Source organism: Psammomys obesus, unplaced genomic scaffold (genome assembly GCF_907164565.1).
Source record: "Psammomys obesus unplaced genomic scaffold, mPsaObe1.curated_primary_1811, whole genome shotgun sequence".
Taxonomy (NCBI): domain Eukaryota; kingdom Metazoa; phylum Chordata; class Mammalia; order Rodentia; family Muridae; genus Psammomys; species Psammomys obesus.
The window spans coordinates 7,920,949-7,946,031 of record NW_026596088.1 but is presented as its reverse complement, the minus strand read 5'-3'; the positions used below and the strand labels follow the sequence as shown (position 1 = coordinate 7,946,031).

General features: G+C 43.7%; 1 protein-coding gene across 2 annotated transcripts in view; it reads left to right on the top strand.

Annotated features, from left to right (window-relative positions):
- The first annotated feature begins 11,042 nt into the window (after positions 1 to 11,042).
- The window catches only part of LOC129691344 (acyl-coenzyme A synthetase ACSM4, mitochondrial), a 46,988-nt gene continuing 32,947 nt past the window's right edge, over positions 11,043 to 25,083 (top strand). The window contains exons 1-6 of one of the 2 annotated variants that reach the window (XM_055627440.1): positions 11,043 to 11,109; positions 11,205 to 11,443; positions 14,013 to 14,223; positions 17,158 to 17,365; positions 18,329 to 18,469; positions 20,653 to 20,812. In XM_055627440.1, coding sequence (XP_055483415.1) covers positions 11,252 to 11,443; positions 14,013 to 14,223; positions 17,158 to 17,365; positions 18,329 to 18,469; positions 20,653 to 20,812 — 912 coding nt within the window. In that variant the 5' untranslated portion in view covers positions 11,043 to 11,109; positions 11,205 to 11,251. The other variant, XM_055627442.1, reaches the window with a different exon arrangement.

The window sequence follows — 25,083 nt, the reverse complement described above, 5'->3', positions numbered from 1 at the left end:
GGTGAAAAACTCTAAACTCCCTCAACTATTTAGCAGCCAGCCAGAGATGGTAGCTCCTGTTGATTGTCTCTGCTGATCATGAAGAGCCAGAGCTGATGGCTTCTAGCGTAAGCTGCTGATAGAGAAAGGAAAGAAAAGGGAGGAAACGCACACACATTCTCACACACACTTGGTGGATAAAGCAGCTTTTATTATTTCTTAGTTCCATTTATACTTTCTAAGGAAAAATCTCTATGTCAGGAGAAAAAAAATTGCACATAGCCATAACAGCAATTATCACAGAAACAGATAAAGTAGTTACACAGAGGGACGTACAGCAAGATTATTGATTACTTGTGCCTAACTAAATATATCTTATCTGTCACTTAATTCCATAAGTTCATTTTAAGTTCACAGCAATATTTATTCGCATCATAGATTGATAAGGTTTAAGGTTAACGTGATTTAAGGATTTACAACAAGATAATCATTTACATGTCTTTCCATTAAGGCTTGCACCTAACAAAACATTCTTTATCTATCTCTTAGCTCTACAAGTTCATTACAAGTTCAAAGTGATATTTTTATCTGTCTTTCATTCCACAGATCATTATAAGTTCAGAGCAATGGGCTGTTTTTGTTTTGTTTTTTTGTTTTTGTTTTATTTGTTTGTTTTTGTCATAGGTTAGCAAGGTTTTTAACCAAGAAAGAGGCCATTTATCTTATGTCTTATTTTTAAGGCCTTGTATAGCTTAAACTAGTTTTCATGATGCATGCAGAGGTCCATGATCCCATCTCTGGACCTAATCAAGAATGAATGTTTTCCTAGACCATAGATTTGCCTCAAGCCTGTTCTTCCTAGTGCAATTTCTGTGCTTGTGACATATGCAGGTTCACAGAACTCCGTTCTGCAGCCTTTGCTGATCTGCAGGAGGGGGCTTAGAGTTACTTGAATCAAATCAGGAATTCTATAAAATCATGATCAGGAATTACAAAATCATCAGTTCATCTAAACAGCATTATTTTATGAAAGTACATATTGGCCAACAGAGTGGGTAAATACTGAGGAACTAATAGGCAGTGAGGGCCTCTCCATACCGTGCCAGATACATGAGGAGTACAGAAATGACAAGCATGGGAAGGCACAGCAGCAGCAAGAAGAACCTGGAGACAAAATCCCTGGGGATGTGCCCCTCCAACATAAACACATCGTAGCCATGCAAAATGGTGAGCCATCCCCAGGAAGCTCGCTTGTTCACGGCCGTTCTTCCTTCATGGCTTCTGCCACTTAGGGGCCCCTGTGAATGGGTCGTTCAACCCCCCAAAGGCGTAGCAACCCATAGGTTGAGCAGCACTTGTCTACAGTACTTTGTCTAGGAATAGGACCCTCTAAGAATTCTCTCACCCACACCGGCATGTCAACAGATGTTTCCATTATACGGGTCTTGTTTAGGCAACCTTTGAGATTTCATGGATGTGATTTTTCCCGTCATACACAGAAGATCTCATCTCACAGCAGATGGCTTGGGCCTCTTGCTCTTAAAACCTTTCTATCCCCCTCCTCAGGAACGTTCCCTGAGCCTTAGGAGTAAGAGTTGTGCTGCGTGTGTATCACCTGGGGCTTGGGCACGCCGTCAGTTGTTCTCCGCAGTTTGACAAGCTGTGGATTTCTGTAATGGTCTCCATCTGCTTCCCATAGAAGCCTCTTTGATAAAGGGTAAGGACTACTTATCTTTGAGCACAGAGATAAGTATTTAGCATGTAATTAGAAGTGATACTCGTTTAGGAAAGTGTCATAAGTAGGTTCTCCTCTACAGTCTAAGAGCATGTCACCCACAGGTAGTGGGCCTGGTTCACAGTACTAAGCACAAATTCACTCCCAATGAGTAGGCCTTAAGTCCGACTAGACAGCTAGTGGTTGCCCCCAAGATATAAACGCCACTGTTTCACCCTTGGGATCATCTTGCTAGTTATTGTTGTGGTTTGCAAGGTTTACAGCTGGGTAGGGCTATTGAATGCTTTCCTTCCTTGGAAGTTTGTATAGATTCAGACAGCATGAGAGCTGGTCCTCAGGGAGAAGTCTTTCAGATCAGTTCCGGCTCAGTTCCTGTGTCTCAGTTTTTGTCTCAAACAAGTGGTGTCTTCAGCAATAGGGTTTTACTTTGAAGCCCTTGTGGAGTGGGGCCAATCAAGGCATTGGCAATAGCCTACATTACTTGGAATCTCTTTGATTCCCCTGAATAACAACTCTGAAATATCTGTAGTGTGTCTTTAGTGTCTGCGTGTCTATGTCTGTGTATCTATAGTGTGTGTGTGTGTGTGTGTGTGTGTGTGTGTGTGTGTGTGTGTGTGTAAGATGGACTCCAGGACCTTGCACGTGCTGGGAAAACACTCTCCTACACACTCAGCCATTTTAATTATGGATTTTGTGCTGAAACTTATCATCATAGTGAAGAATTTAGGTTTTATTTTCTTCTTCTGAATTAATCTCTGTGTCTCTGCATCTCTGTCTGTCTCTGTCTATCTCTGTTTCTCTCTCTCTCTCTCTCTTCTTTTCTTATTTAAATAGGCAATGAGATGATACACAGAAATTGAATCTTCCTTTCTGGGTTTTCTCCATACAATAAGACATCTACTTAATGTTGTTCTTTCTTTCCACATGAAAATGACACTAATTTCTGTTTGGTTTAGTTTCTCATTAGTATCTTCTGATATTAACCAAGAAAAACAGTTTATTAATGGTTAATCATTGATATGTGTTGGAATGTTGATCTTTTGCTTGCTTGTTTGCTTGCTTGAATGTTTGTTTTTAAGACAGGGTTTTAATGGTTTGAATGAAAATGTCCCCCATAGACATATATTTGAGTGCTTGGTCGCAAGTTGGTAGACTAGAATTATCTGGGAAGAGTCAGGGAGTGTGACCTTGTTGGAACAGATGTGTCTGTAGGGCTTGGAAGTTTCAAAAGCACAAATCAGGCCCAGAGTCTCCTCCAAATCCTCTCTCTGCCTCTTCCTGGTGGATCCAATATAAGCTCTCAGCACCATGCCTGCCTACCTGCTGCCATGCTCACCACCATGGTGGTAAAAACTCTACTATTGCCTGAAATTATGAGCTCCAAATTAAATGCTTTCTTTTATAAATTGCCTTGGTCATGGTGTCTTACATGCATACATACATACATAAGACAGTCAATGAAAAGAAAAAAGCATATGACCTGAGGCTTTGCTACATGTTTAAATAAGGCTGGGTTTACAATTTCGTTGAGGCAAGAGGCCCTCCAGAAGTAATCAGGCTGGGGATACAGCTTAGTGGTGAAGTGATTGATTGCACAATTGCAAGACCTTGAGCGGTCTCCAGCACTGAGAAAAGAAAGACGGGGGGGGGATGTAAAAAGCCATACAGAGCCATCAAAGTGGCTCAGTGGGTAAGAGTACTTGCCACGCAAACTTGATTACCTGAGTCTGATCCCTGGAACCCATGTAAAAAGTTTAGGATTTGATGGCATGCATCTGTAATTCCAACACTCTTAAGGCTAGATGGACGGCAAAGACAAGGGAATTTGCTAGAGCTTGGAGGTGAGTTATCCTGAAGTACCAGCCCAGCAGAAACAAGAGACTCAGCCTAACTCAATAGGAGAGAACCGACTCCTGATGTCATCTGGCATGCACACACCCTCACTCACACATCTCATACGTGTGTGTGTGTGTGTGTGTGTGTGTGTGTGTGCATGCGTGCGTGCTCTTGTGAGCACACAGAGAGAGAGAGAAAATAATAAATTTTAAATAATGAAAATCTTAAATCTCATAGATCTCTATATCAAAGATATTGATGTGAGTAATACTTACTGCATCTTAGGTCAACTATCTGCCTCTGTTGCACGAATACACCTAAAAAGACAAATAAAAAGAATTAACCATGTCTTCTTTCTTCTATTCCTCTCTCCTAATAATTAACAATAACAGCACGCTTAGCACACTCCAGACACTTCTCTAGGTAGTGTACATATAACTGATAATTACCGCAGCAATAATGGGGAATCTATTCTGTTGTTCACATCTTCAAATAAGGAAATAGAAACACTTGCATAGTAACACGGGGGACCCATATAGAACACTGACTGCAGCCCTGTACATCTGGTTTGAAGTAAAATGAGAACTGCCACTTGAAAATGCTTGCTGCAGGCTGTGGTGGCACACGCCTGTAATCCCAGCACTTGGGGAGGGCAGAGGCAGGTGGATCTCTGTGAGTTCAAGGCCAACCTGGTCTACAAAGCAAGTCCAGGACAGCCAAGGCTACACAAAAAACACAGAAAAAAAAAACTGTCTCTAAAAACCAAAAATGGATGGATAGATAGATAGATAGATAGATAGATAGATAGATAGATAGATAGACAGACAGACAGACAGATAGTGGAAGGGAGGAAGGAAAGATGGAAGAAAGAAAGGAAGGAAGAAAGAAGGAAAAGTGTTTGCTTTGTGCTAGGTGTTGGGATTTGTCTTCCAAACCTTATTCCACATCGTTCTGAGGTGAATGAGGAAGCCATTGATGCCTTCTTACGGGGACCACAAAAGCTAAACTACAGGAAGATTTGGCAGCATTCCAGACAATTTTCCCGAGAAATGGTTGATAAGAATGACCAGACAATGAAAGTTTCTTTCCTTCCAACCAATACACATTTCCTCAGGAGAAGAACTTCAGTAAACCAGCTCATATATATCCCCTAGGTGATAAAACTAGAACCAGAAACAGAGGCACATCAGACACCATAGAAACAGAATATTATTGAGAGAACTGAGAAGGAAAAATTAGCTTAGATTAATGATAATAATAATAAAAAAAAACAGTAAAGTCCTGTCCTGTGTTGTATAAAATGTCCTTTTTGACTCTGGGAATGTCTCTAGAAGAGCCTCAGCATCTGTTTCTCTGTGTATAAATCATGATCCACTGTGCATATCATTGCCAAACACAGAACTCTGAGGTGTTTGCTGGTTGTCTTTGGCCTGTCTATCACAGGGCATGGAAAGTTCTTGTCTGGCACATTCAAAGCCACACCTGCTCCTAAAAGATGCTCAGTAAGTGTGTGTGACGAAGCGAATGGCGAGTGAGTGAATCAGGAGTTCGTCATAGGATGTGGAAGTTAGTCTGTATGAAGATCCAGGATGGAGAATCCGCTACACAAGGCTAGAAAAGATGATTCAGAGCGTCTCTACCACTTTATGATGCCACGTTTCTGTGCGGCTCCAAGCAGGACTGAATCAGAAGAGGGTACAGATTAGCGAGTACGCCCTTCTATGCCCAAGAACATACGTGACTTGTGTTCACCCTGGATTTCGCTGTCTAGAACTTTCATTAAGGCAGGCTGGTGTGGAAGAGGAGTCAGTCTTCATGGAGTCTTCAGAATCTTTTCTCCACTCCAGACCCTCTTGTAATGGAGGAACAGAGGGACGGAAACCTTCACAGTGCCACTAAGCTGCTAATTGGTGAAATATAGAGTCATATTCAGACTGTCAGGCCCTAAGGCCTGTCCTCTTGGCCATGTACTAGTTGCTCAACAGACACCTGCTGAGTTCAGAATACACCTCTTGGGTTCTACTGCCTGGTCCTGCTGCACTGCGCAGAAATGACCACCCCTTCTACCTCATTCTCGGGGACTTTTGCACTATGGCACTTCTGACATTTAACTTGTAGCTCACTGTGGCCAGTCACCTCACTCTGCCCTCTCACCAAGCCTTCTTCCCAAAGCATAGCCTGCCCTGTGCTTAAACTTTCACCATAAACCAATCAGCTGGAAAGCATAACCGGGCAGGCTCACCCTCCACTCTGTGTTCTTTCGTGTTAACTTTAAGCCAAGGCATTTCTGTCCCAGGTTCAACTGAGACTAGGAGGGTAAGAATGTTGGGAAATCCAGGCCATCACCCTGGAGCTCATCCACTCTCTAACAATACCCCCCAAAATCAGAGCGATAGGAAAAGGCTACTAAAGGTACCGTGTATGGTGGTCTGGGTGGGGTTCTCTACTGACCAACATAATCCTTTCCATGATCTCATAGAACTAAGCTTACAGAAACTTCCTCAACAGCATTTAGTGATGAGCTGCCCCAATTCAAGGACCTTATGTCTTACCCAGGGTTTCCTCTTACAAGTGGCAGATCCAGGAGTTAAGCCTAAACCTTTGAAACTGCAAAGACCCCACCTTCTGCCCGCACACAGAGCTGTTTCGTTTAATTAGAATTAAACAGCCAACAGAGCCTATCACTGTGTTTTATAAGCCTCTCAGGAGTTATGCAGTCTTGCACTAATAAGCAAACAACCTCCTTAGAACTTATCATTTTTATTATACAAATGAAGTGAGGAATGGAGCACAGGGCTCAACCAGAAAGGGACACGTGCTGAAGGCAGAGCTGAGGCTTGCACTGAGATCTTTATGCCCTGGAGCATGGCTCTTAGCTACGAAGCTGTGTGGCCCTTCAGCTGCAGATGGATGACAATGATGAAGGATGCAGACTAGGAAAGGGAAGCAGCTTAGCTGCAGAGAACTTATGGAGACTCCACTTTTCTTATCCTGTCCTGCTTTGAGTAGCCTATGGAAACCAGGAAGGTTCTACAACAGTCCTTTTCCCTAGTTGACTGGCCCATCTGGAAGCCGGCACTGCTTTCTGCCCTCCTGTCTCCTCCTCCCCACCCCCACGCAGCAGCATCCAATTCTTGAAGTTATCTGTTCAACATTTCCTCAGCCAGGGGACAAGTTCCACAGATGTGTTGCCAGTCCTGGGAAGGACTACGCACAGAGAACAGACCCTACACGCTTTCTCTCCTAGCCATAGCCTACCTTTGTCCTGCACAGTACCAGGTAAGACAAAGCCCCCCCCCACTCCCACCTCACCCCCAGCTCTGTGTGTGCACATGAGTGTCTGTGTGTCTGTGTGTGTTTAACTCTTTCTCAAAAGCCTTAAACCTGAGAATCCAGTTTTAAGTTCTGGGAACACCACTGACGAATTGTATGGCTTTGGTCAACCCACTGAACTTCTCTGACACTTCCTCTCTTTAACTGCAATCTAATGATGAGCATGTTGGTGAGAGAAACATCTGGAAATGTACATGAGCTGTGTTTGGTACAGTGGCTCGTAGACAGGGACTGATGTGCTTGGGAATGAGTAGAGAAGACGGAGACAGAAGGAGAGTCACTGAAAGAAAACAACACATTCCTTAAAACGAATAGGTCTTCCCTTGTGAAGCACTTGCCGGCAAGCATGAGGACCTGCCTTTGATCTCCAGCACCCATAGAGAAGCCCAGGCAACGTACTCCATGGCTTGTGCCTTAAGTTGTTGGTTTTCTGTGTTTCCTTGACACAAGCTCAAGGAACCTCAACTGAGAAAGCACCTCTATCAGACTAACCAGTAAGGCAAGTCTAGATAATTTTCATGGTTAATGATTGATGTGGGAAGACTCAACTCACTGTGGGAGGTTCCACTCCTGGGTACCTTGGCCAGTGCTAATAACAAGATGAGAAAGCAGCATTCCTCAAATTTCTTGCCTCTGCTCCTGTTTGTGTTCCTGCTCCGACCTCCCTCAGTGGCTGAGCATGATCACAACATAGAAGCCAAACAGAACATTTCTCTCTTCAAGCTGCTTTTGGTCCTGGTGTTTATCACAGGAAAAAAAAAAAAAAAAAAAAAAGGCAAACCATGTTATCCCTAAAGCAGAGAGGTATTGAGGGAAATATCTGATGTTGCTTTCTGACCTCCACCTGCGTGTGCATGCAAACGCAGAGAGGGGGGAGAGGGAAAAGAGAGGGAGAGAATGGAGAGAGGAAGGGGAAGAAGAAGAGATGGAGGAAGGGAGAGAGAAAGATTCAGAACTGTTGGCAATTGAAAGGTACCTCAACGTTTAAAAGTTCTTCGTCTGTTCTAGGTTCAATGCTGGCATAGTGATTATGCTGCCATTTATCATGGGGCTCAGGGTGGGAGGTGTCATCCTTGTAACCTCAAAACCAGGGCCCCAAACCACAGAACTGGTGGGTGGTAAAGGCAAAGGCAAAACAATCAAATCCTGATCGCGTGACTGTGGGTTCCCCTAGAACACATTAAATGTGTCAGTCTGTTAAGTAACATTTTGTGTCCATCAGCTTCTTGAACAGGTTTAATTCTCAGTGCACTCCATGCATGAGTTTAGAGTCCTGGACCTCCACTACACACGGCCAAATTGCTTCCAGAATGCACTTTTAAACACTTCAAAATCCTGGGCTCTAAAATCACTTCATCGTGACTTCAGAGTACATCCTCCAGGAGGGTAGACATTCCTCCAGCTGATAAAATCTAAAAGAACATGCGGAACCCTGATAACGTGTTTCATAAATGAAAGAGAAATTGTTCCGTAATTCAGACATTCTTTGGACACAATAGATTTTTTCTCCATCCACCTTTCATCTCCTAGTTTTGTTTGTTTTTGTTTTTGTTTTTTAAATAAGACAAAAGAAGAACCTAACATTATGTTGAATCCTTAGCGGCCATCAACAAACACGGTGATGCAAAGCTAGATAGTCATCTGTGCAGAGAATAGCACTGGTATAATTATTACTATGTAGATATACAGCTCGAGAGAGTGATAGAGAGAGATGAAAGTTTGAATATTGATATGTAGAAATAGATGCAGCTTTAGAGAGAGATCTGCACCTCAGGAGGGCAGACGGAAACAAGGGTGTGGGTGTCTCTGAAAGCTGTATCACGCACTGCCGTGCGTGCTGTGTCTTTATATATCCATGCATAAGCTGCCCCGAACTATCTATTTCAGGCCCTAATCCCCACATCGTCCCTCTAACCCTGCTGCAGAAGTGAAGACACCATTTCTTTGCACCCGGCTCAATTACCCCATTTCTCTGAGAGAGAGTTAGCCATCGATAGCTCCTGTTTCTAGAGTACTTACCTGTGCTGTGTCTTGCAGAACATCAGCATATTCTTGCAGAATGCAGAATGTCCATCACCACTCTTGCTTGCGCCAATAGGGGCTGTGAGTCGATCTGTGTTTAAGAGAGAGGTTAAGTAAATTGCTCCCAGTTGCACAAATGGTGAGCGAAGGGTGAATGGAATTTGAACCTGTGCTGTTTTATCTCTAAAGGCTGCCCTCTCAGCTACCACAGCTGTCCTCGTCCAGGTACCCTTGTGTTGGCCAACTCACACGTCAAACATTACATTGGAACTGCAAACTATTTGTGAGATAGTGCCAGCATTATTCTTATTTGACCAAGAAGGTTGCCATGGAAAATGATCACAGACAGAGTGACTTGACAGAATTTGTTTTCTCAAATCTCTGCATATTGAAAGTCCAGGATGAAGGTTACTTGTCTGAAGCCTCTTTTCTTGGTTTTGGAGATGATTGTTTCTATGTTCATACAGCATTCACTTCCACCTTGTGTCTGGATGCTAATCTCGTTTTTAATTTTTTTTTTTTACACTGTTTCACTGTGTATCCCTGGCTGGCCTCAGACTCACAGAGATCCACTCACCTCTGCCTCCCGGGTGCTAGGATTAAAGATGTGCACTACCAATGTCTACTTCCTTTGTGAAAAGGGAGACCAACCATAATGTATTCGGTTATGCTCCAATGGTCTCATATTTAACTCAGTTGCTTTTTGAAAATATAGTCATACTGAGAAATATTGGGGTCGGTACTCCCACCTTCAGGAAGGGGGCACAGAAATAGTCCCTATATTTTCTTGCTCTAGCCCACACTTTTGTTTAAGTCAGTAGCCACTCCTTATATATTTTTGCCTATTTATTTTGCAGTGCTAGCGACAGTACTCATGGCCACATGGGCAGACAAGTGTCCCATCACGGAGCTGCTTCTTACGTGGCCATTTGCCCTGCCTGTGAGGAAAGCCGTTAATAGTTAAGGAAGACCCAGAGGTCGTGCAGACATCTATGTCTCAATATAGCCATTTTAGATAAAAACAGCCAATGGGAGACTGCACCCAGCACCTGCAGCGCACCTCACTTCTGTGGGGGGTGGATGAAAGGCTGCTGCAGTTCCCAAGAGACCAACAACTTTGTGTAGTCATCAGCTGAGACTACTCCATCCAGTCTTGAACACTGAATCTCAACCTCCAGTTATGTAATCTCTCCCATACAAGATTCAGGGTTATTTGTTTTGGGGTTTGTTTTGGGCTTTGTTTTTTGGGGTGTTTTTTTTTGTTTTTTGTTTTGTTTTGTTTTGGTTTTTTGTTTTTTTTGTTTTTTTTTTTGTTTTTTTTGTTTTTTTTTTGCTTGGAGAGGGGATACTGCTGTGTAGCACTGTTTGCTCTAGGACTGGTTTCATTATCTAGGCTGTCCCTGCATTCATAATCTCACTGAAATGTCAGTGGTGCTCCATCCCCTGTGTTGACTCTGGTGGGTGGGGAACGCATCCTAGGGAGGATCTTGGGGCCACACAGCATCAGCAGGAAGAGGCTGAGACAGTAGCACTGTCTGATCTGAGCGTGGGTGTATGGCTGTAGGAATCCATACAGAAGCCCACAAAACCCAGGGGGAGGCAGTAATAGCAGAGGGGCAGAGGGGCCTTGGCAACAGCGCTAGCCAGATTGAATAGCTCCAAGACTCTTGCTACCCTTATCTCCATGTCTCTGGGCATCGGCTTCATTTATTTCACATGATAGAAATAATAACCTCAGGACTCTTTCCCAACTCTTCTCTTTATGGTGGTTCCAGCGGGAGACAGTGTGAGCTATTCTTTGCTACCGAACACACACACAGACACAAACATGTGCACACGGGTGTACACACATACACACAATTTTGAGGATTTTGGTAGCTCTAACTTGTGTTTAAACATCACAGGGATGATTATTCAGATTTGGGGGGATAGGTTTTAGATGAAGATATGACAATTTCCATGGAAACCTCAAGACTAGGCTTGACAGGAAGAAAGGATTCCAGACTCGAGACAACTTGCCCCATGGTGAGGATTTGCAAAAGGGATGGCCACATGCCTACCACCCTTGGGTCAAACCAGAGGGAGTTTCCAGAGTCTTCCAAGCATGTGTCTCAATCTAATGTAGCAATAGCAGCCATTCACTGGCACTTTGTACACCTTGTGGTTCCTGAGCTGGGTAGAGAAATCCTCATGTGAAGCAAGAGGTAATTCTGGCAACAAATCAGGATCACAGAGCAACACTGTTCAGGGACAGTTCCTGCAGGTTGATTGGCTTGTAAACCACCTTTTCTCGAGGCAGGCAGTGACTTGAAGGTTCCGTGTCTTGTGCCGGAGGATCGCCTCAGTATGCAGTGGCTGATGAAAATCCAGATCTCCAGGGGCATCTGCAAATTCATCCACAGCTTCTCCCTGAGCCCCCTCCGGCTGCACAGCAGGTCTTCTTCAGGAGTTAGAACACAAAGATGGAATGACTATGATTCGCCTGAGGAATTTAACTTTGCAAGCGATGTGCTGGACGACTGGGCTCAAATGGAGGAGGTAAGAGGGCATGGTGATGGAGCTGAGAGGACTGGAGTGGCCTAGTGGCTTTATCTTACTCTAACTAGGTAAGGAGGTGCAGAGGGATGCATGGATTCTCGAGAGATAGAGGGGCCTACAGCTTCTTCTGTCATCTTATTAAGGTGGCAGGTCTCCCCTGGATCCTCCAGATCAGCTACATCTTGAGGGTGGCGTCCAGAGGATTCTTCCAGAGAAGTAGTCTCTGTGGCCTTCGAGGCACCAGGCATCTCTGCAGGAAATCCACCTTGGTCTGCCTTTTCCCAAGACGTAGATGAATAGAAAAGTAGTAGTGACACTGGGCGCTTCGGTACACAGTTGTGACATTTTGAGCTACTGTGTGAAAACTCACCCAGAATCCATCTTTGTACAGACACAATTCACCTGAAGTGAAGTTGGAGAGGAGCTGTAAATGTTACGTTCCAAATGAGCATGTACTCCTAGGTCACTGCCTCACAGTCCATACTGCCTCCTTCCCCATCTTCCTCTCTCTGCTACCCTCTTCCCTCAGAACTTCCACGACAATGCCAAAAATAAAAATAAAACCACAGCCCTGTCGTGGAGAACATGCTTCTGTCCCAAGGCAGCCATTTTGCATTGATCTTCTGCTCTTCCCATTTTCCAGATGAGGAGACTGGGGGTCCGAGAGCTTAAGTGACCTGCTGGAATCTCCTCTCTATCTAACAAACAGAATAGGATTTGGATCCAGGCTGACTGATTCTACAGTCCAACATTTAGCCTAGTGTCACCATCTGAGAGGCCAAAGCCCCTCTGCCTCAGAGATGATGAACGGGCTTTCTTCATTGCCCAGACCCTAAGTCTAGTTAAGACCATCAGAAGCATGAGATGGGTTGGGAAAGAAGAGCCTAGTGATAAGAAGAAAGTGGTATCAGCTTGTTCTGTGCCTTCTTCATAAAGCTCTGGTTAGTGAGTTCACACACCAGCACCCTCCCCAGAGTCCCCAGAATTCCAAATTCTGTGGTGGCAAACTCACAGGGCTGCTAGAGCAGTTGACCATCATCGTTAACAGCTGTGGACAAACTGAAGCATCCCTGTATCCCACGCCTGGGGTTAAAACAAAAGCACATTCACATAACGTAACTGGGCTTTTGAGGAAACCAAAACTCTCTCTATACTCTCTAGCACATGCTCCTTCAATTGCTCTACTTTTGGTCCTAGAACTTAACTTCTCTCTTTTAGAAGGTTGCCCCTCTGTTGATATTGACATTTGATTCACTCGGAGCATTTCTGATCTCCTTTTGATCTTTGTGTCTTTTGTTAGCTGTTCCAGCAAATTTAACAGATTAAAAAAAAAAAACAACAAAACTTTATCTAATAACCAAAGTCCATGGAGCTTGTTTCTGGGAATCTGTTTTGTCCCTTTGAATAGACAGCATCTCTCTGTTCTGTTTTGGTTTTTTTCCTATGCCCTGTGGTCATTGGTTGAAAGATGGACATGTGGGGAAGAAGCTCATTTTTTTTTTCCCAGTCATTCAGACTAGCTCATGGAAGGGCAGACTGTCACTAATGTGGCCAGGAGAGGGCTTAACGCCATCGTAAGCCTTTCTGACATTTGCTTTTCCTTCCCTGGTCCTCTTTGTGTGTCCTCTCAGCTGTACCAATCTTCACATTCACATGGCCGATGATACTAACCCTGATTCCCCTTTTTGCCCGTGCTTCTTCTCCCGCCAGCAGCACAGAAATATCCGACCTGAGAGTCAAACTATGGTGCTGCTTCCCTGTGACCTTCAAATCAGGCAGGAGAGAAAGCAGTCCATCCAGTGGCTCCCGAACGGGACAGGACACTGCAGAAAAGAGCCAGTCTTTTCCATGAGCTGGGAATTGGATGGCTTCCCCTGGATTGCGCCCCGCCACACCGCCAAGCGCGGCAGCACCTCACGTGCATGGGAGCAAGGGCAAGAAAGGGTGGCACGGATTGCCCTGCCTTCTGAGTGTGGCTGTAGCCGTGGGCAGCGGCTACAATGTTGCAGACCCTTTGCTGGTTTCTAGAGTTCTCGTAAAGCTACTTGAGTTACTCTGTCATTGTTTGTTCCATGTCTCTGTGAGGAAAGAAGAACCTGCAGGTTACCCGCTATTCTGTCTTCATATCCTAACCACTAGAAATTCCTGAATTTTAAAATGTTACCCAAACATTCAGCCACTACTATTTTTCTTTTGTTATGGTGCTATTTCATTGAACAACTACTTTGTGCCAAACACTGTCAATGTGAATTATTTGTCTAAAGTTTACTGTTGTTTAGGCAATATTGTTGTCCCCATTTCAGGGATGGGGAAACTTAGTGAAAAGAGAAACTCACTGTCTATGTGAACCTAGAGCAGACCAAGGGAGAAACAGAATTGTTTGTCTTCAGTGGGAAAGCTTGAAGAGTATTCATGGTCACTCATGAATTGGGAGTGGTGCCCAAGCCATTCCCTTCTTCCCTGGAGTCTGTTAACGTCTCAAGCGCTAGACTCACTGGAATGTGATTGTGGAGACGGGTTGTCCTTTCCTTGAAAGCAGGAGTAATGCTTGCTATATTATCTTAACTAGGAGGGCAAGAGAGGCCCAAGTCCAGCCCTATGGTGGGTGAATGGCCAAGGAGAGGAGATAAAGTGGAGCTTCAGAGATCTGAGGGACGTCACCCGCCGTGCTGCCAATGCCTTTGAGCAGTCTTGTGGCCTGCGGCAGGGAGACCGCCTGGCCTTGATTCTGCCTCGAGTGCCCGAGTGGTGGCTGGTGACAATAGGCTGCCTTCGAACAGGTCAGTGACTCACATGCGGCCCATCAGGCTCAGGGGCGGTAGGTGCCGTGGACGCAGCTTGGTACAGACGAAGCTCTGGGGCTCCAGCCTTGGCTTCTATGCTGGAACCACGGAGGAAGCCTCCCTCCCTCCCCACCAGGATGGAGACAAAACTGTCTCTTCCCCATCCCTTCCCCATCCTTCAAGGCTGTCTCTTTCTCCCAGTCACATGTATTCACACACCTTCTTCCTCCTCCCCTAACACTCCACTACTAACATGCCCTAAACACAGTATCATGCCTCCTGAACATAGTACATCCCTTCTCTCAGAATCTGTGGTGGATGTTGCAAAACCTACAGGTACCTGTGAGCAAAGGAACATTAAAAAAAAAAATCTGCTAAAACCCAAGACGTTCCCTTCACAAACTCACAGCGAGGTTATGACACAGGCTGGCATCCGTGTGTATAGTTACTCATACACAAGGATATTGCCCAGACAATATCCTTTAGAGCCAGTTTCTCTTTAAATCCGATCGAGAACCGTGCATTGTATGAGTTAGCAGACCTGCTCCATCTTCTTTAATCTGCAGTGTTTCGGACCTTTCTGCGTGGCAACGGCATTTTCAAAACACGCAAGCCAGTTGTTTTGCAGAATACAGCTCAATTTTTGGACTTGTGGGTCTTTCTTTGTAGTTCTCCTTTAGAGTAACTGGATTTGACTGTAGTCCCAGGAAGGATGGTTACGTCTTCCTCAGCGCACCATGTCAGAGCATGTGTGAACTGGGCCTCCCAATCCTCATGGTCAACATTCCTGATTTCTCCTGCAAGATGTTGGGACTCTCAACATCTCCACCCCCGGGAGACCTTCATATGGCTTGGCTCTGCCTAGATAGTTTTTTTTTTTCCTCAACATAATATTCTTATTGATTATTCGGGAATTTCACATAATGCACCCCTGATCATACTCACTTCCAACGCCTCCTAGACTCACACAGTCTCGTGAGCTTCCCCCCCACCAAGAAAAAAAGAAAAAGAAAAAAACATATCAGGTTCAATTTGTGTTGCCCATATACTCACAGGAACATGGTCAAACTCTCAGTGGCCAGCTTCTTAAAGAAAACTGAGTCCTCCCCCACCTCCGAAACCCCCACCAGAGCTACACTTCAGGATACCTATCACAATTTTTAAGAGTTCTCTTCAATGGCTTCCTGTCTAGACTGTTTCTTTGGGGGTGGCGGGTCATACAATCTTTCTATATACTACTGTGGTGGGGTTATAGAAAGGTTTTTCTTTTGTATCATGACATCTATGTGTGGTTAATTTAAAAAAATCTCATGCAGAGATTTCACTTCCTTTTTAAATTACATAAACATAAACATGTAATTTACATAAACATGGATAATTTAGAATCCACGTGGGGCCTTGAATTTCAGACTTTCATTGTCAGAATCCACGCAGGGCTTTGAGTTTTAGACTTGCATTGCTGTAGCCAGTAGTTGTGGAAACATCAAATTAAAGGCAGGAAGGTCTGTGTCGTCTCATGATTTCAGCCCATGGCTACCTGGGTCCATAGCTGCCTGGGGTGAGGTGGATCATTATGGCTGCATGTGATAGAACAAAGTGCCACACCCACCTTGTGGAACCAGGAAGTGAGACACAAGAGTCTGGAGGAGACCAGGAACAAGATAACCTCCAACGACCTACTCCAATAAAGACCCACTTCTCATCACCTCTCAATAGTTTACCCTATTAGGAGTCCATCTATAGCCTTGTCTTCCAAACACCTTTCCCCACCTTTGATCCACCAGCTGTGGAGCAAGCCTTCAGCATAAGCCTTTGGGGAGACTTCATGTGAACTGTAACAGGAACTCATGGATTCTCATCTTACCGTTACTCTCCCCAACTCATCATGCATCTTCCTGTAACATGTCTTTTTCTCTCCCCTCTTCTCCTCCTGCTTCCTTCCATTCCTCTCTTCTTCCCTCCCTTTCATTACCTAACAGAATACAATATGGAATAAAGAACTAATAGCAACGGCAAAGAGACCATAGGAAAAGAAAGACTATGTATGTATAACTAAGAGATGGCTCGTGGAAAGCCCAAGGCTATCTAGCTGAGTCCTCTGAGGTGAGCAGAATTAAAGAGGGCTAGAAGCAAAGAAAGGCCGTCCGATAGTGGGTTCCTCACATGCAAAGACTCCTAGGCAGGACTAGCAGCATGCACACACACACACACACATATGTGAGTGCCCACAGCCACTTTGAAAGAGAAAATAGATGAAAAGGAAGATAAACAGTGTATGTGTGTGTGTGTGGGGGGGGGTGCCTTCAGTGTCAGAATAGGAAGTAGGATATCTTCCTAGAGAGAGAAGGCACAGGCGTTCATGAAAAGAAGAAATGGCCTGTGCCTCGTGGAGAGATTCGTAACAGGGCATCTAGTAAGGATGGGACTTCAGTGGAGCAGCCAGGCTTGGAGTCAACGGTGGTGCTGTGCTGGCATTGATAAAGAGAACATATAGAAACATTCAGAAGACAATGTGGCTAAACTTGAGGTAAAAGGAACAGGGGACATTTAAGATGACCTCAAGGGACTGATGGGGCAGAAGAGGAAATGGGACAGGAAGAGCTGAGATGCAGCCCGTCCTAAATGCCAGCAGTGCTATGCTCAGAGGCACCGTTGCCAACCAAAGTCCATCTACCCTCTGTTTGGACTCATCTCGGGTAGAAGTGATTATGGAGGAGAGTTTTTGTGTTCATAGGAATCAGTTGGAGATCCTATTAAGACTCAGATTATGACTGAGTAGATGTGTCACAGGATGTGAGATTCTTTATCCCCCGTGGTGTAGAGGCTGGTGGTCTGTGGACCACAGTTTGCACAGTATTGTGGAAGTTCTCAGGAGAGGGGTCAGGCTTAAATCACAGATGTGAGAGCAAGTCATTCTTTCTCATCCCACAGGTGTCGTCTTCATGCCTGGGACTACCCAACTGAAAGCCAAGGACATCCTCTACCGACTGCAAATGTCTCAAGCCAAAGCCATTGTGACCACAGATAGCCTTATCCCAGAAGTGGAGTCCATAGTTTCCGAGTGTCCCGCTCTGAAAACGAAGCTGGTGGTGTCTGATCGTAGCCACGAAGGGTGGCTCAACTTCCGGTCACTGGTTAAGTGAGTTTCTGATCGGGTGAAATTTGGGTTCTGAATATGGATGGGGGAGAAGACCATCTCTGCTCAAGCACTGCAAGCCAAGCACAAGACACCTTAGGGACTGAACAAGAGAAACTCTCTTCCTGACCATCTGCTGTGAAACCCTGGGCTTCTTGCTTCTTCTCTTCGGTTTCCTTGGCCCTGGGTTCCTTGTCTGAAAAATCAGGAAGTCGGATTTCCATGTCGTGTCACTAAAGTACACCCATCCCTGAGGCCGAGCAAAGGAGCAATGTAAAGTCAGAGGATGAGTGCGTCCCATATTCCATGTAGATAAGAAACCTTCTTAGGTATAAAAATGTGTATATGAAGACATTTCATGAAGGTGAACCTCCAAGGTGAAGACAGCCTGAGCACAGTGAGGGAGTGTGTGACTTTAATTTGAGCACTCAAGAGGCAGGGGCAGGGGGATTCTCTGTGAGTTCAAGGCCAGATTGGTCTACATAGCAAGAGCCAGGACCTCCAGGGATACACAGTGAAACCATTTCTCAAAACCAAACAAGAATAAGAAATTGATCAAAAAAAAAAAAAAAAAAAAAAAAAAACAACCAGAAAGAAAAGAAAAAAGCAGTTGAATTTCTAATTGCAGTGGGTAGTGGGGCAGCGACTTTAGGGGTTGCTAGCTCCTAGCTCCTGAGTCCCTTCGGGGACAGCTTAACGGCAAGCTTAAGGCAAGACTGAAGAGAGACCCCTTTCCCCTCAGGAAAAATAAATAAACTTCTGTAAGCATTCAGGAGTACCCCACAATACTCATAGCACGGGCAGGAGCCATGCAAGGCTTGCTGCCTTTGGGTGACACCAGTTTGTCCTCTAGCTGTGCAGATTTCCCCATGCCATGCTTGACGCTTCATGTTACCTTGTGGGAAGATGGGAAAGCAACCGTGTGATTTTTTTTCTTCTTTTTCTTTTGCTTGAATCTCTTTGAAGATCAGCATCCCCATACCACACCTGTATTAAGTCAAAGATGAAGGACCCCATGGCCATCTTCTTTACCAGTGGGACCACGGGTTTCCCCAAAATGGCAAAGCACAACCAGGGACTTGCCTTCCGGTCCAGTACTCCTTCGTGGTAAGGGAAAAGCACCTATTTAAAGGCTGGGTCCCAGCGCTGAGGTGAGGGATGTGCACACATGTGCATTTTGAGGGGATGGTACTCTGAACGCAAGTGTCTACATCTTGTTCCCTGCTTCTGCTCTAGGATCCTGAATGCTAGCTGATATAGATGCAGGGTAACACAAGAGGCTCCTTTGGGCTTTGCTGAGCACTCTCACAGGAGGGCATTCTCCAAGCCAGCCAAGGAACAAGTCACTGTGTCTCTGACAGTGGGTCAAAGACAGAATGTTTTCCTGTCATGAGATGCCCCGCCCCCCCTCTCTCTCAGAGACAAGGTTTCATTTCTCTGTGTAGCCTTGGCTGTCCTGGACTCACTTTCTAAACAAGGCTGACCTCGAACACACAGAGATCCACATGCCTCTGCCTCCCGAGTGCAGGGATTACAGGCGTGTGCCGCCTCGCCCAGCTCACCCTTTTCTTTTATGGGAAAAGTGGACTTGGCATTTCTCACTAATGGAGTGCCTGGGACTGAGCCACAATAGGTCTAACCTTGAACAAAAATATGTGAAGGCAGCTGGGTGGTGATGGCACACACCTTTAATCCCAGCATTCGGGAAGCAGAGGCAGATAGATGTCTGTGAGCTTGAAGCCAGCCTGGTCTACACAGAGAGGACATCCCAAGGGGACACTGAGAGACCCTGTCTTGAAAAACATATATATGGAGGCTAAAGCTAAGCTTTGGTGAATGATTTCAATAATATTAAGCCAATCGTCTCTACCCTTATCTTCTTCCTCTCGAACTTGTAATGCTCTGAACAGACTGAGTGCCGTTGTCTAACTTATTAACCAACGCTGGAGTAAGAGAAGGCAAACAAGTACAATCCCTCCTCTTCATCTGCTGGTCAGCACACTTGACAAACTGTCCCCTCATTGCAAAGGATGGAGAACCAAAACCAAACCGTTTAAGCCAAAGGGTGAATAAGGGCTTTATGAGCTTATTGCCTTGAGCAGCTCAGGGTTAGGCTTCCAACATTCCTGGTTAGATGAGCTTTTCATCATCTCCACTGTTTCTGCTGTGTGGATGTCCCCTGAATCACTCTTATGACAGTGACTGACTCAGACCCAGCATGAGAGCAGAAGATTGCCACAGCTTTTCTAGCAGAGTCCGAGGGGTCATTAGCAGGGAATTAATTTCAGTGACACGTGTCCAGGAAGTACGACACGCAGGGGTACTGCTGGTGCTCTGGAGCCCCCACACAAATCCCGTGAAATGAGTGTGTGTGTGGGGGGGGGTGATTCACTGGCTGAGAATGACCCCGCAGCCCTTGCTGACAGGCTCTCATGATGGCAGAGCTGAGGCCACTTTTTTGGAGTTAGCAGAAAACTTTTTTATTATCATCAATTACAGTTTATTCATTTTGTATCCCAACTGTAGACCCCTCTCTCATCCCCTCCCAATCCCGCCCTCCCTCCCTCTTCTCCACTCCTGCCCCTCCCCAGTCCACTGATAAGGTAGGACCTCCTCCCCTTCCATCTGACCCTACCCTATTAGGTCTCATCAGGACTGTCTGCATTGTCCTTCTCTGTGGCCTGGTATGCCTGCCCCCCAACAGGGGGAGGTGATCAAAGAGCAGGCCACTGAGTTCATGTCAGAGACAGTCCCTGTTCCCATTACTAGAGAACCCACTTGGAGACTGAGCTGCCATGGGCTACATCTGTGCAGGGGTTCTAGGTTATTTCCATGCATGGTCCTTGGTTGGAGTATCGGTCTCAAAAAAGACCCCAGATTATTATTATTATTATTATTATTATTATTATTATTATTATTATTACTATTTTTGCTCTCCTTGTGGAGCTCCTGTCCCTTCCAGGTCTTTCTATCTCCCCCTTCTTTCATAAGATTCCCTGCACTCTGCCCAAAGTTTGGCTATGAGTCTCAGCATCTGCTTTGATACCCTGCTGGGTAGAGTCTTTCGGAGTCCCTCTGTTCTGTTCTGTTCCATTTTCTCCATCTTCTGATGTCCATCTTGTTTGCCTTTCCAAATGAGGATTGAGCATCTTACCCAGGGTCCTCCTTCTTGATTAGCTTCTTTAGGTGTACAGATTTTAGTATGATTATCCTATATTTATATGTCTAATATCAACTTATAAGTGAGTATATACCATGTGTGTCTTTCTGCTTCTGGGATACCTCACTAGTAGAAAGTTTATGAAGCTGAAGACGTCTGATGTCATCTGGTGCATGTCAGACCCAGGATGGATTCTGGCTACCATTGGGGGCATGCTGGAACCATGGACATCAGGAGCTACACTCTTCATCCACGAACTTCCTCAGTTTGACCCCAAGGTCATTATAGAGGTAAGACCAGCTTTCTGGAGTCAGAACCCTCTCAGAGGAAATAAGTGTTTCGCAAAGCTGAACCCAAATGAGAAAGGCTCAGTGAAACCCAAGAAGTAACTCTGGTCCTGAACATCTCACCACATGGGACACTGAACCAGTCATGGCATCAGGATCAGATCACAGTGCAAGCTGGAATAAATGCATCATTCTGGGTTATTCCTCAGATCTACAGATCAGATTTCGTGGGTAGGAAACGTATAATATGTACATAGAGAAACTAAAGCAATGAGGATAAGCCCAAAGCCAGTCATTTCTCCCAGTATTTTCTCCCTGCCTCCCCCTCACCCAATCCATTCTGTTCCCAAACCCACCTGCCCCCAGTCCACCCAAGAAATCTATTCTATTTCCCTTTCCCAGGAGATTCTTGCTTTCTCCACTAACTTTTTTTGTACTTAGCCTCTCTGGGTCTGTAGTTGATAGCATAATTGTCTTTTATTTTACAACTAATATCCACTTATAAGTGAGTACATAACGTTTGTTTTTCTGGGTCTGGGTTCCCTCATTCAGGATGATGGTTTTTTTTTTTCCAGTTCCATTCTTTTGCCTGCAAATTTCATGATGTCATTGTTTTTACCAGCTGAGTTATGCTCACATTCTTTTTGTCCGTTCTTTGGTTAAGGTGCATCTAGGTTGTTTTTAGTTTCTGGGTATAATGAATAAAGCTGCTATGAACATAGTTGAGCAAGTTTCCGTATAGTATGGTGTAGCATCCCTTGGGTATATGCCTAGGAGCAGCATAGCTGGGTCTTGAGGTAGATCAAGTCCCGGTTTTCTGAAAAACTTCCACATTAACTTCCAAAGTGGCTATACAAGTTTGCACTCCCACCAGCCGAGGAAGCGTGTCCCATGCTCTGCATCCTCACCAGCATGAGCTGTCACTGTGTTTTTGATCTTAGCCATTCTGACTCATGTAAAATGTAATCTCAAAGGCATTTCCCTGATGGCAAAGGATACTGAACACTTCTTTAAGTGTTTCTCAGTCATTTGAGAGTCCTCTGTTGAGAATTCTCTGTACCCCATTTCTTAATTGGGTTATTTAGTTTGCTGCTGTCTAGTTTTTTTTGTTCTTTATGTATTTTTGGATAGTAAGTCTCTGACAGATGTGGAGTTGGTAAAAATCTTTTCCCATTATGTGGGCTGCTATTTTGTCCTATTGATGGCGTCCTTTGCTTTACAGAAACTTTTCAGTTTCATGAGGTTCCATTTATTAATTGTTTATCTTAGTGCCTGCCCAATTTGTGTTCCTTTCAGGAAGTTGTCTTCTGTGCCATTATGTTCAAGACTATTCCCCACTTTCTCTTCTATCAAGTTCAGTGTGTCTGGTTTTATGTTGAGATCTTTGGTCTGCTTGGACTTGAGTTTTGTGCAAGGTGATAGATAAAAATCTACTTGCATTCTTCTACATGCAGACATCAGTTAGAATTGCATCATTTGTTAAAGATGATTTCGTTTTTCCATTGTATGTTTCTGGCTTCTTTTTCAAAAAATCTGGTGTCCATAGATAGGTGTGTGGATTTATGTCTGAGTCTTCAATTTAATTTTATTGATCAACGTGTCTGTGGTTTTTTGTTGTTTGTTTGTTTTTGCCGGTACTATGTGTTGTTGTTATTACTATTATTATTATTATACCTCTGTACTACAACTTGAAATTGGAATAGTGGGACCTCCAAGCAGTTCTTTTATTGTAGAGGGTTGTTTCCGCTATCCTGAGTTTTTTGTTTTTCTATACAAAGTTGAATATTGTTCTTTCAAGGTTTGTAAAAAATTGTGTTGGAATCTTTATGAGGATTGTGTTTAATCTGTAGATTGCCTTTGATGGGATGGGATGGCCCATGTTTATTATGTTAAGCCTACCCATCTATAGGCATGATAGGCCTTTCTATCTTCTGATATCTCCTTCAATTTCCTTCATGGAAACTTTTATCATGCAAGTCTTTCACTTGCTTGGTTAGAGTTATGCCAAAATATTTTATATTATTTGTGGCTATTGTGAAAGGTGTTGTTTCCATGATCTTTCACAGCCTGATTATTGTTTGTATACAGGAGAGCTACTGATTTTTTGTTGTTGTTGTTAATTTTGCATCCAGCCACTTCCTGGGAGGTGATTATCAACTGCAGGAGTTCCCTGGTAGTGGTTTTTCCTTTCCAATTGTATCCCCTTGATCTCCTTTAGCTGTTGTATTGCTCCAGCTAGAACTTCAAATACTTTAATGAATGGGTTTAGAGAGAGGAGACAGCCATGTCCCTGATTTTAGTGAAATTGTTTTAAGTTTCCCTCCAAATAATTTGTTGTTGGCTATTAGCTTGCTGTATATTGCCTTTATTATGTTTAGGTATGTTCCTTGTATGCCTGATCTCTCCAAGACTTTATCGTGAAGGGGTGTTTGGATCTGTGTCAAAGACTTTTCAATATCTAATTGAGATGATCATATGGGTTTTTTCCCCTTTCAGTTTGTTTATATGGTGGATCACTTTGACAGATTTTCGTATGTTGAACCATCCCTGCATCTCTGGGAAGAAGCCTACTTGATCATATTGGATGATCTTTTTGATATGTGCTTCAATTTGACTTGTGAATATTTTACTGAGTATTTTTTCATCAAAGTTCATGAGGGAAATTGGTCTGTAATTCTCTTTGTTGTGTCTGTGTGGTTTGGGTATCAGGGTGACTGTGGCCTCATAAAATGAATTTGGCAATGTTTTTCTGTTCCTATTTTGTGGAATAATTTGAGGAGTACTGGTGTTAACCCTTTGAAGATCTGTTAGAATTCTGCATGAAAACCATGTGGCCATTCTCTCTCTCTCTCTCTCTCTCTCTCTCTCTCTCTCTCTCTCTCTCTGGTTGGGAGATATTTAATAACTGCTTCTATTTTCTTAAGGGCTACAGGTTGGTTTAAATTATTTATCTGATCTTGAATTAACCTTGATAAGTGGTATCTGTCAGGAAAATTGTCCATTTCTTTTAGATTTTCCAATTATTTGGAGTACAGGTTTTTGAGGTATGACCTAATGATTCTTTGGATTTGGATGTCCTGTCTATTATATCCTCCTTTTCTGATTTTGTTAATTTGGATATTCTCTCTCCTTCTTTTAATGAGGTTGGATAATGGCTATGTATCTTGTTGATTTTCTCAAAGAACCAACTTTTCGTTTCATTGATTCTCTGTATTGTTCCTTTGTTTCTGTTCTATTGATTTAAGCCTTCAGTTTGATTGTTTCCAGCACCCTACTCTTCTTGGGTATGTTTGCTCTTTTTGTTCTAGAACTTTTAGGTGTGCTGTTAAGTTGTTAGTACAAGATCTCTCCAGTTTCATTACGAAAGCACTAATGCTATGAACTTTCCTCTTAGCACCACTTTCTTGTGTCCCATAAGTTTGGCTATGTTGTGCCTTAATTTTCGTTGAATTCTGGAAAGGTTTTAATTAATTAATTAATTAATTTTCACCTTGATCCTGTAGTCATTCAGCTGGGAGTTAGTCACTTTCCATGAGTTTGTAGACTTTCTGTTGTTGATATCCAGCTTTAATCTATGGTGGTCTGATAGGATATAATGGGTTATTTCAATTTACTTGTATTTGTTGAGACTTGCTTTGTGACTGAGTATTTGGCTAGTTTTTGAGACTGGTCTATAAGGTTCTGAGAAGAAAGTATATTATTTTGTGTTTGGGTGAAATGTTCTGAAGAAATCTGTTAGATCCATTTGATTCATAGCATCTGTTAGCTCCATTATTTCTCTGTTTAGTTTTTTTCTAGATGACCTGTCCATTAATGAGAATGGGGTATTGAAGTCTCCCACGATGAATGTGTGAGATTCAGTGTATGATTTAAGCTTTAGTAATGTTTGTGTTTTTTTGTTTTTGTTTTTGTTTTTCAAATGAGGGTGTTCTTGCGTTTGGGTATAGTATTCAGAATTGAAACATAGTCTTAGTGGATTTCCTTTGATGAGTATGCAATGTCCTTCTCCATTTTTTAAATTTAATTCTGGTTGGAAGTCTATTATGTTAGATATTATAATAACTACACCAGCTTTTTTAATGGGTCCATTTGCTTGGAAAATCTTTTTCAAACCCTTTACTCTGAGGTAATGTCTGTTTTTTATGTTGAGCGGTGTTTATTGTAGGCAGCAGAAGGATGTATCCTGTTTTCGTAGCAATGTGTTAGCCTGTGTTTTTTTAATTGGAGAATTGAGTTCCTTAATATTCAAAGATATTAATTACTAATGATTGTTA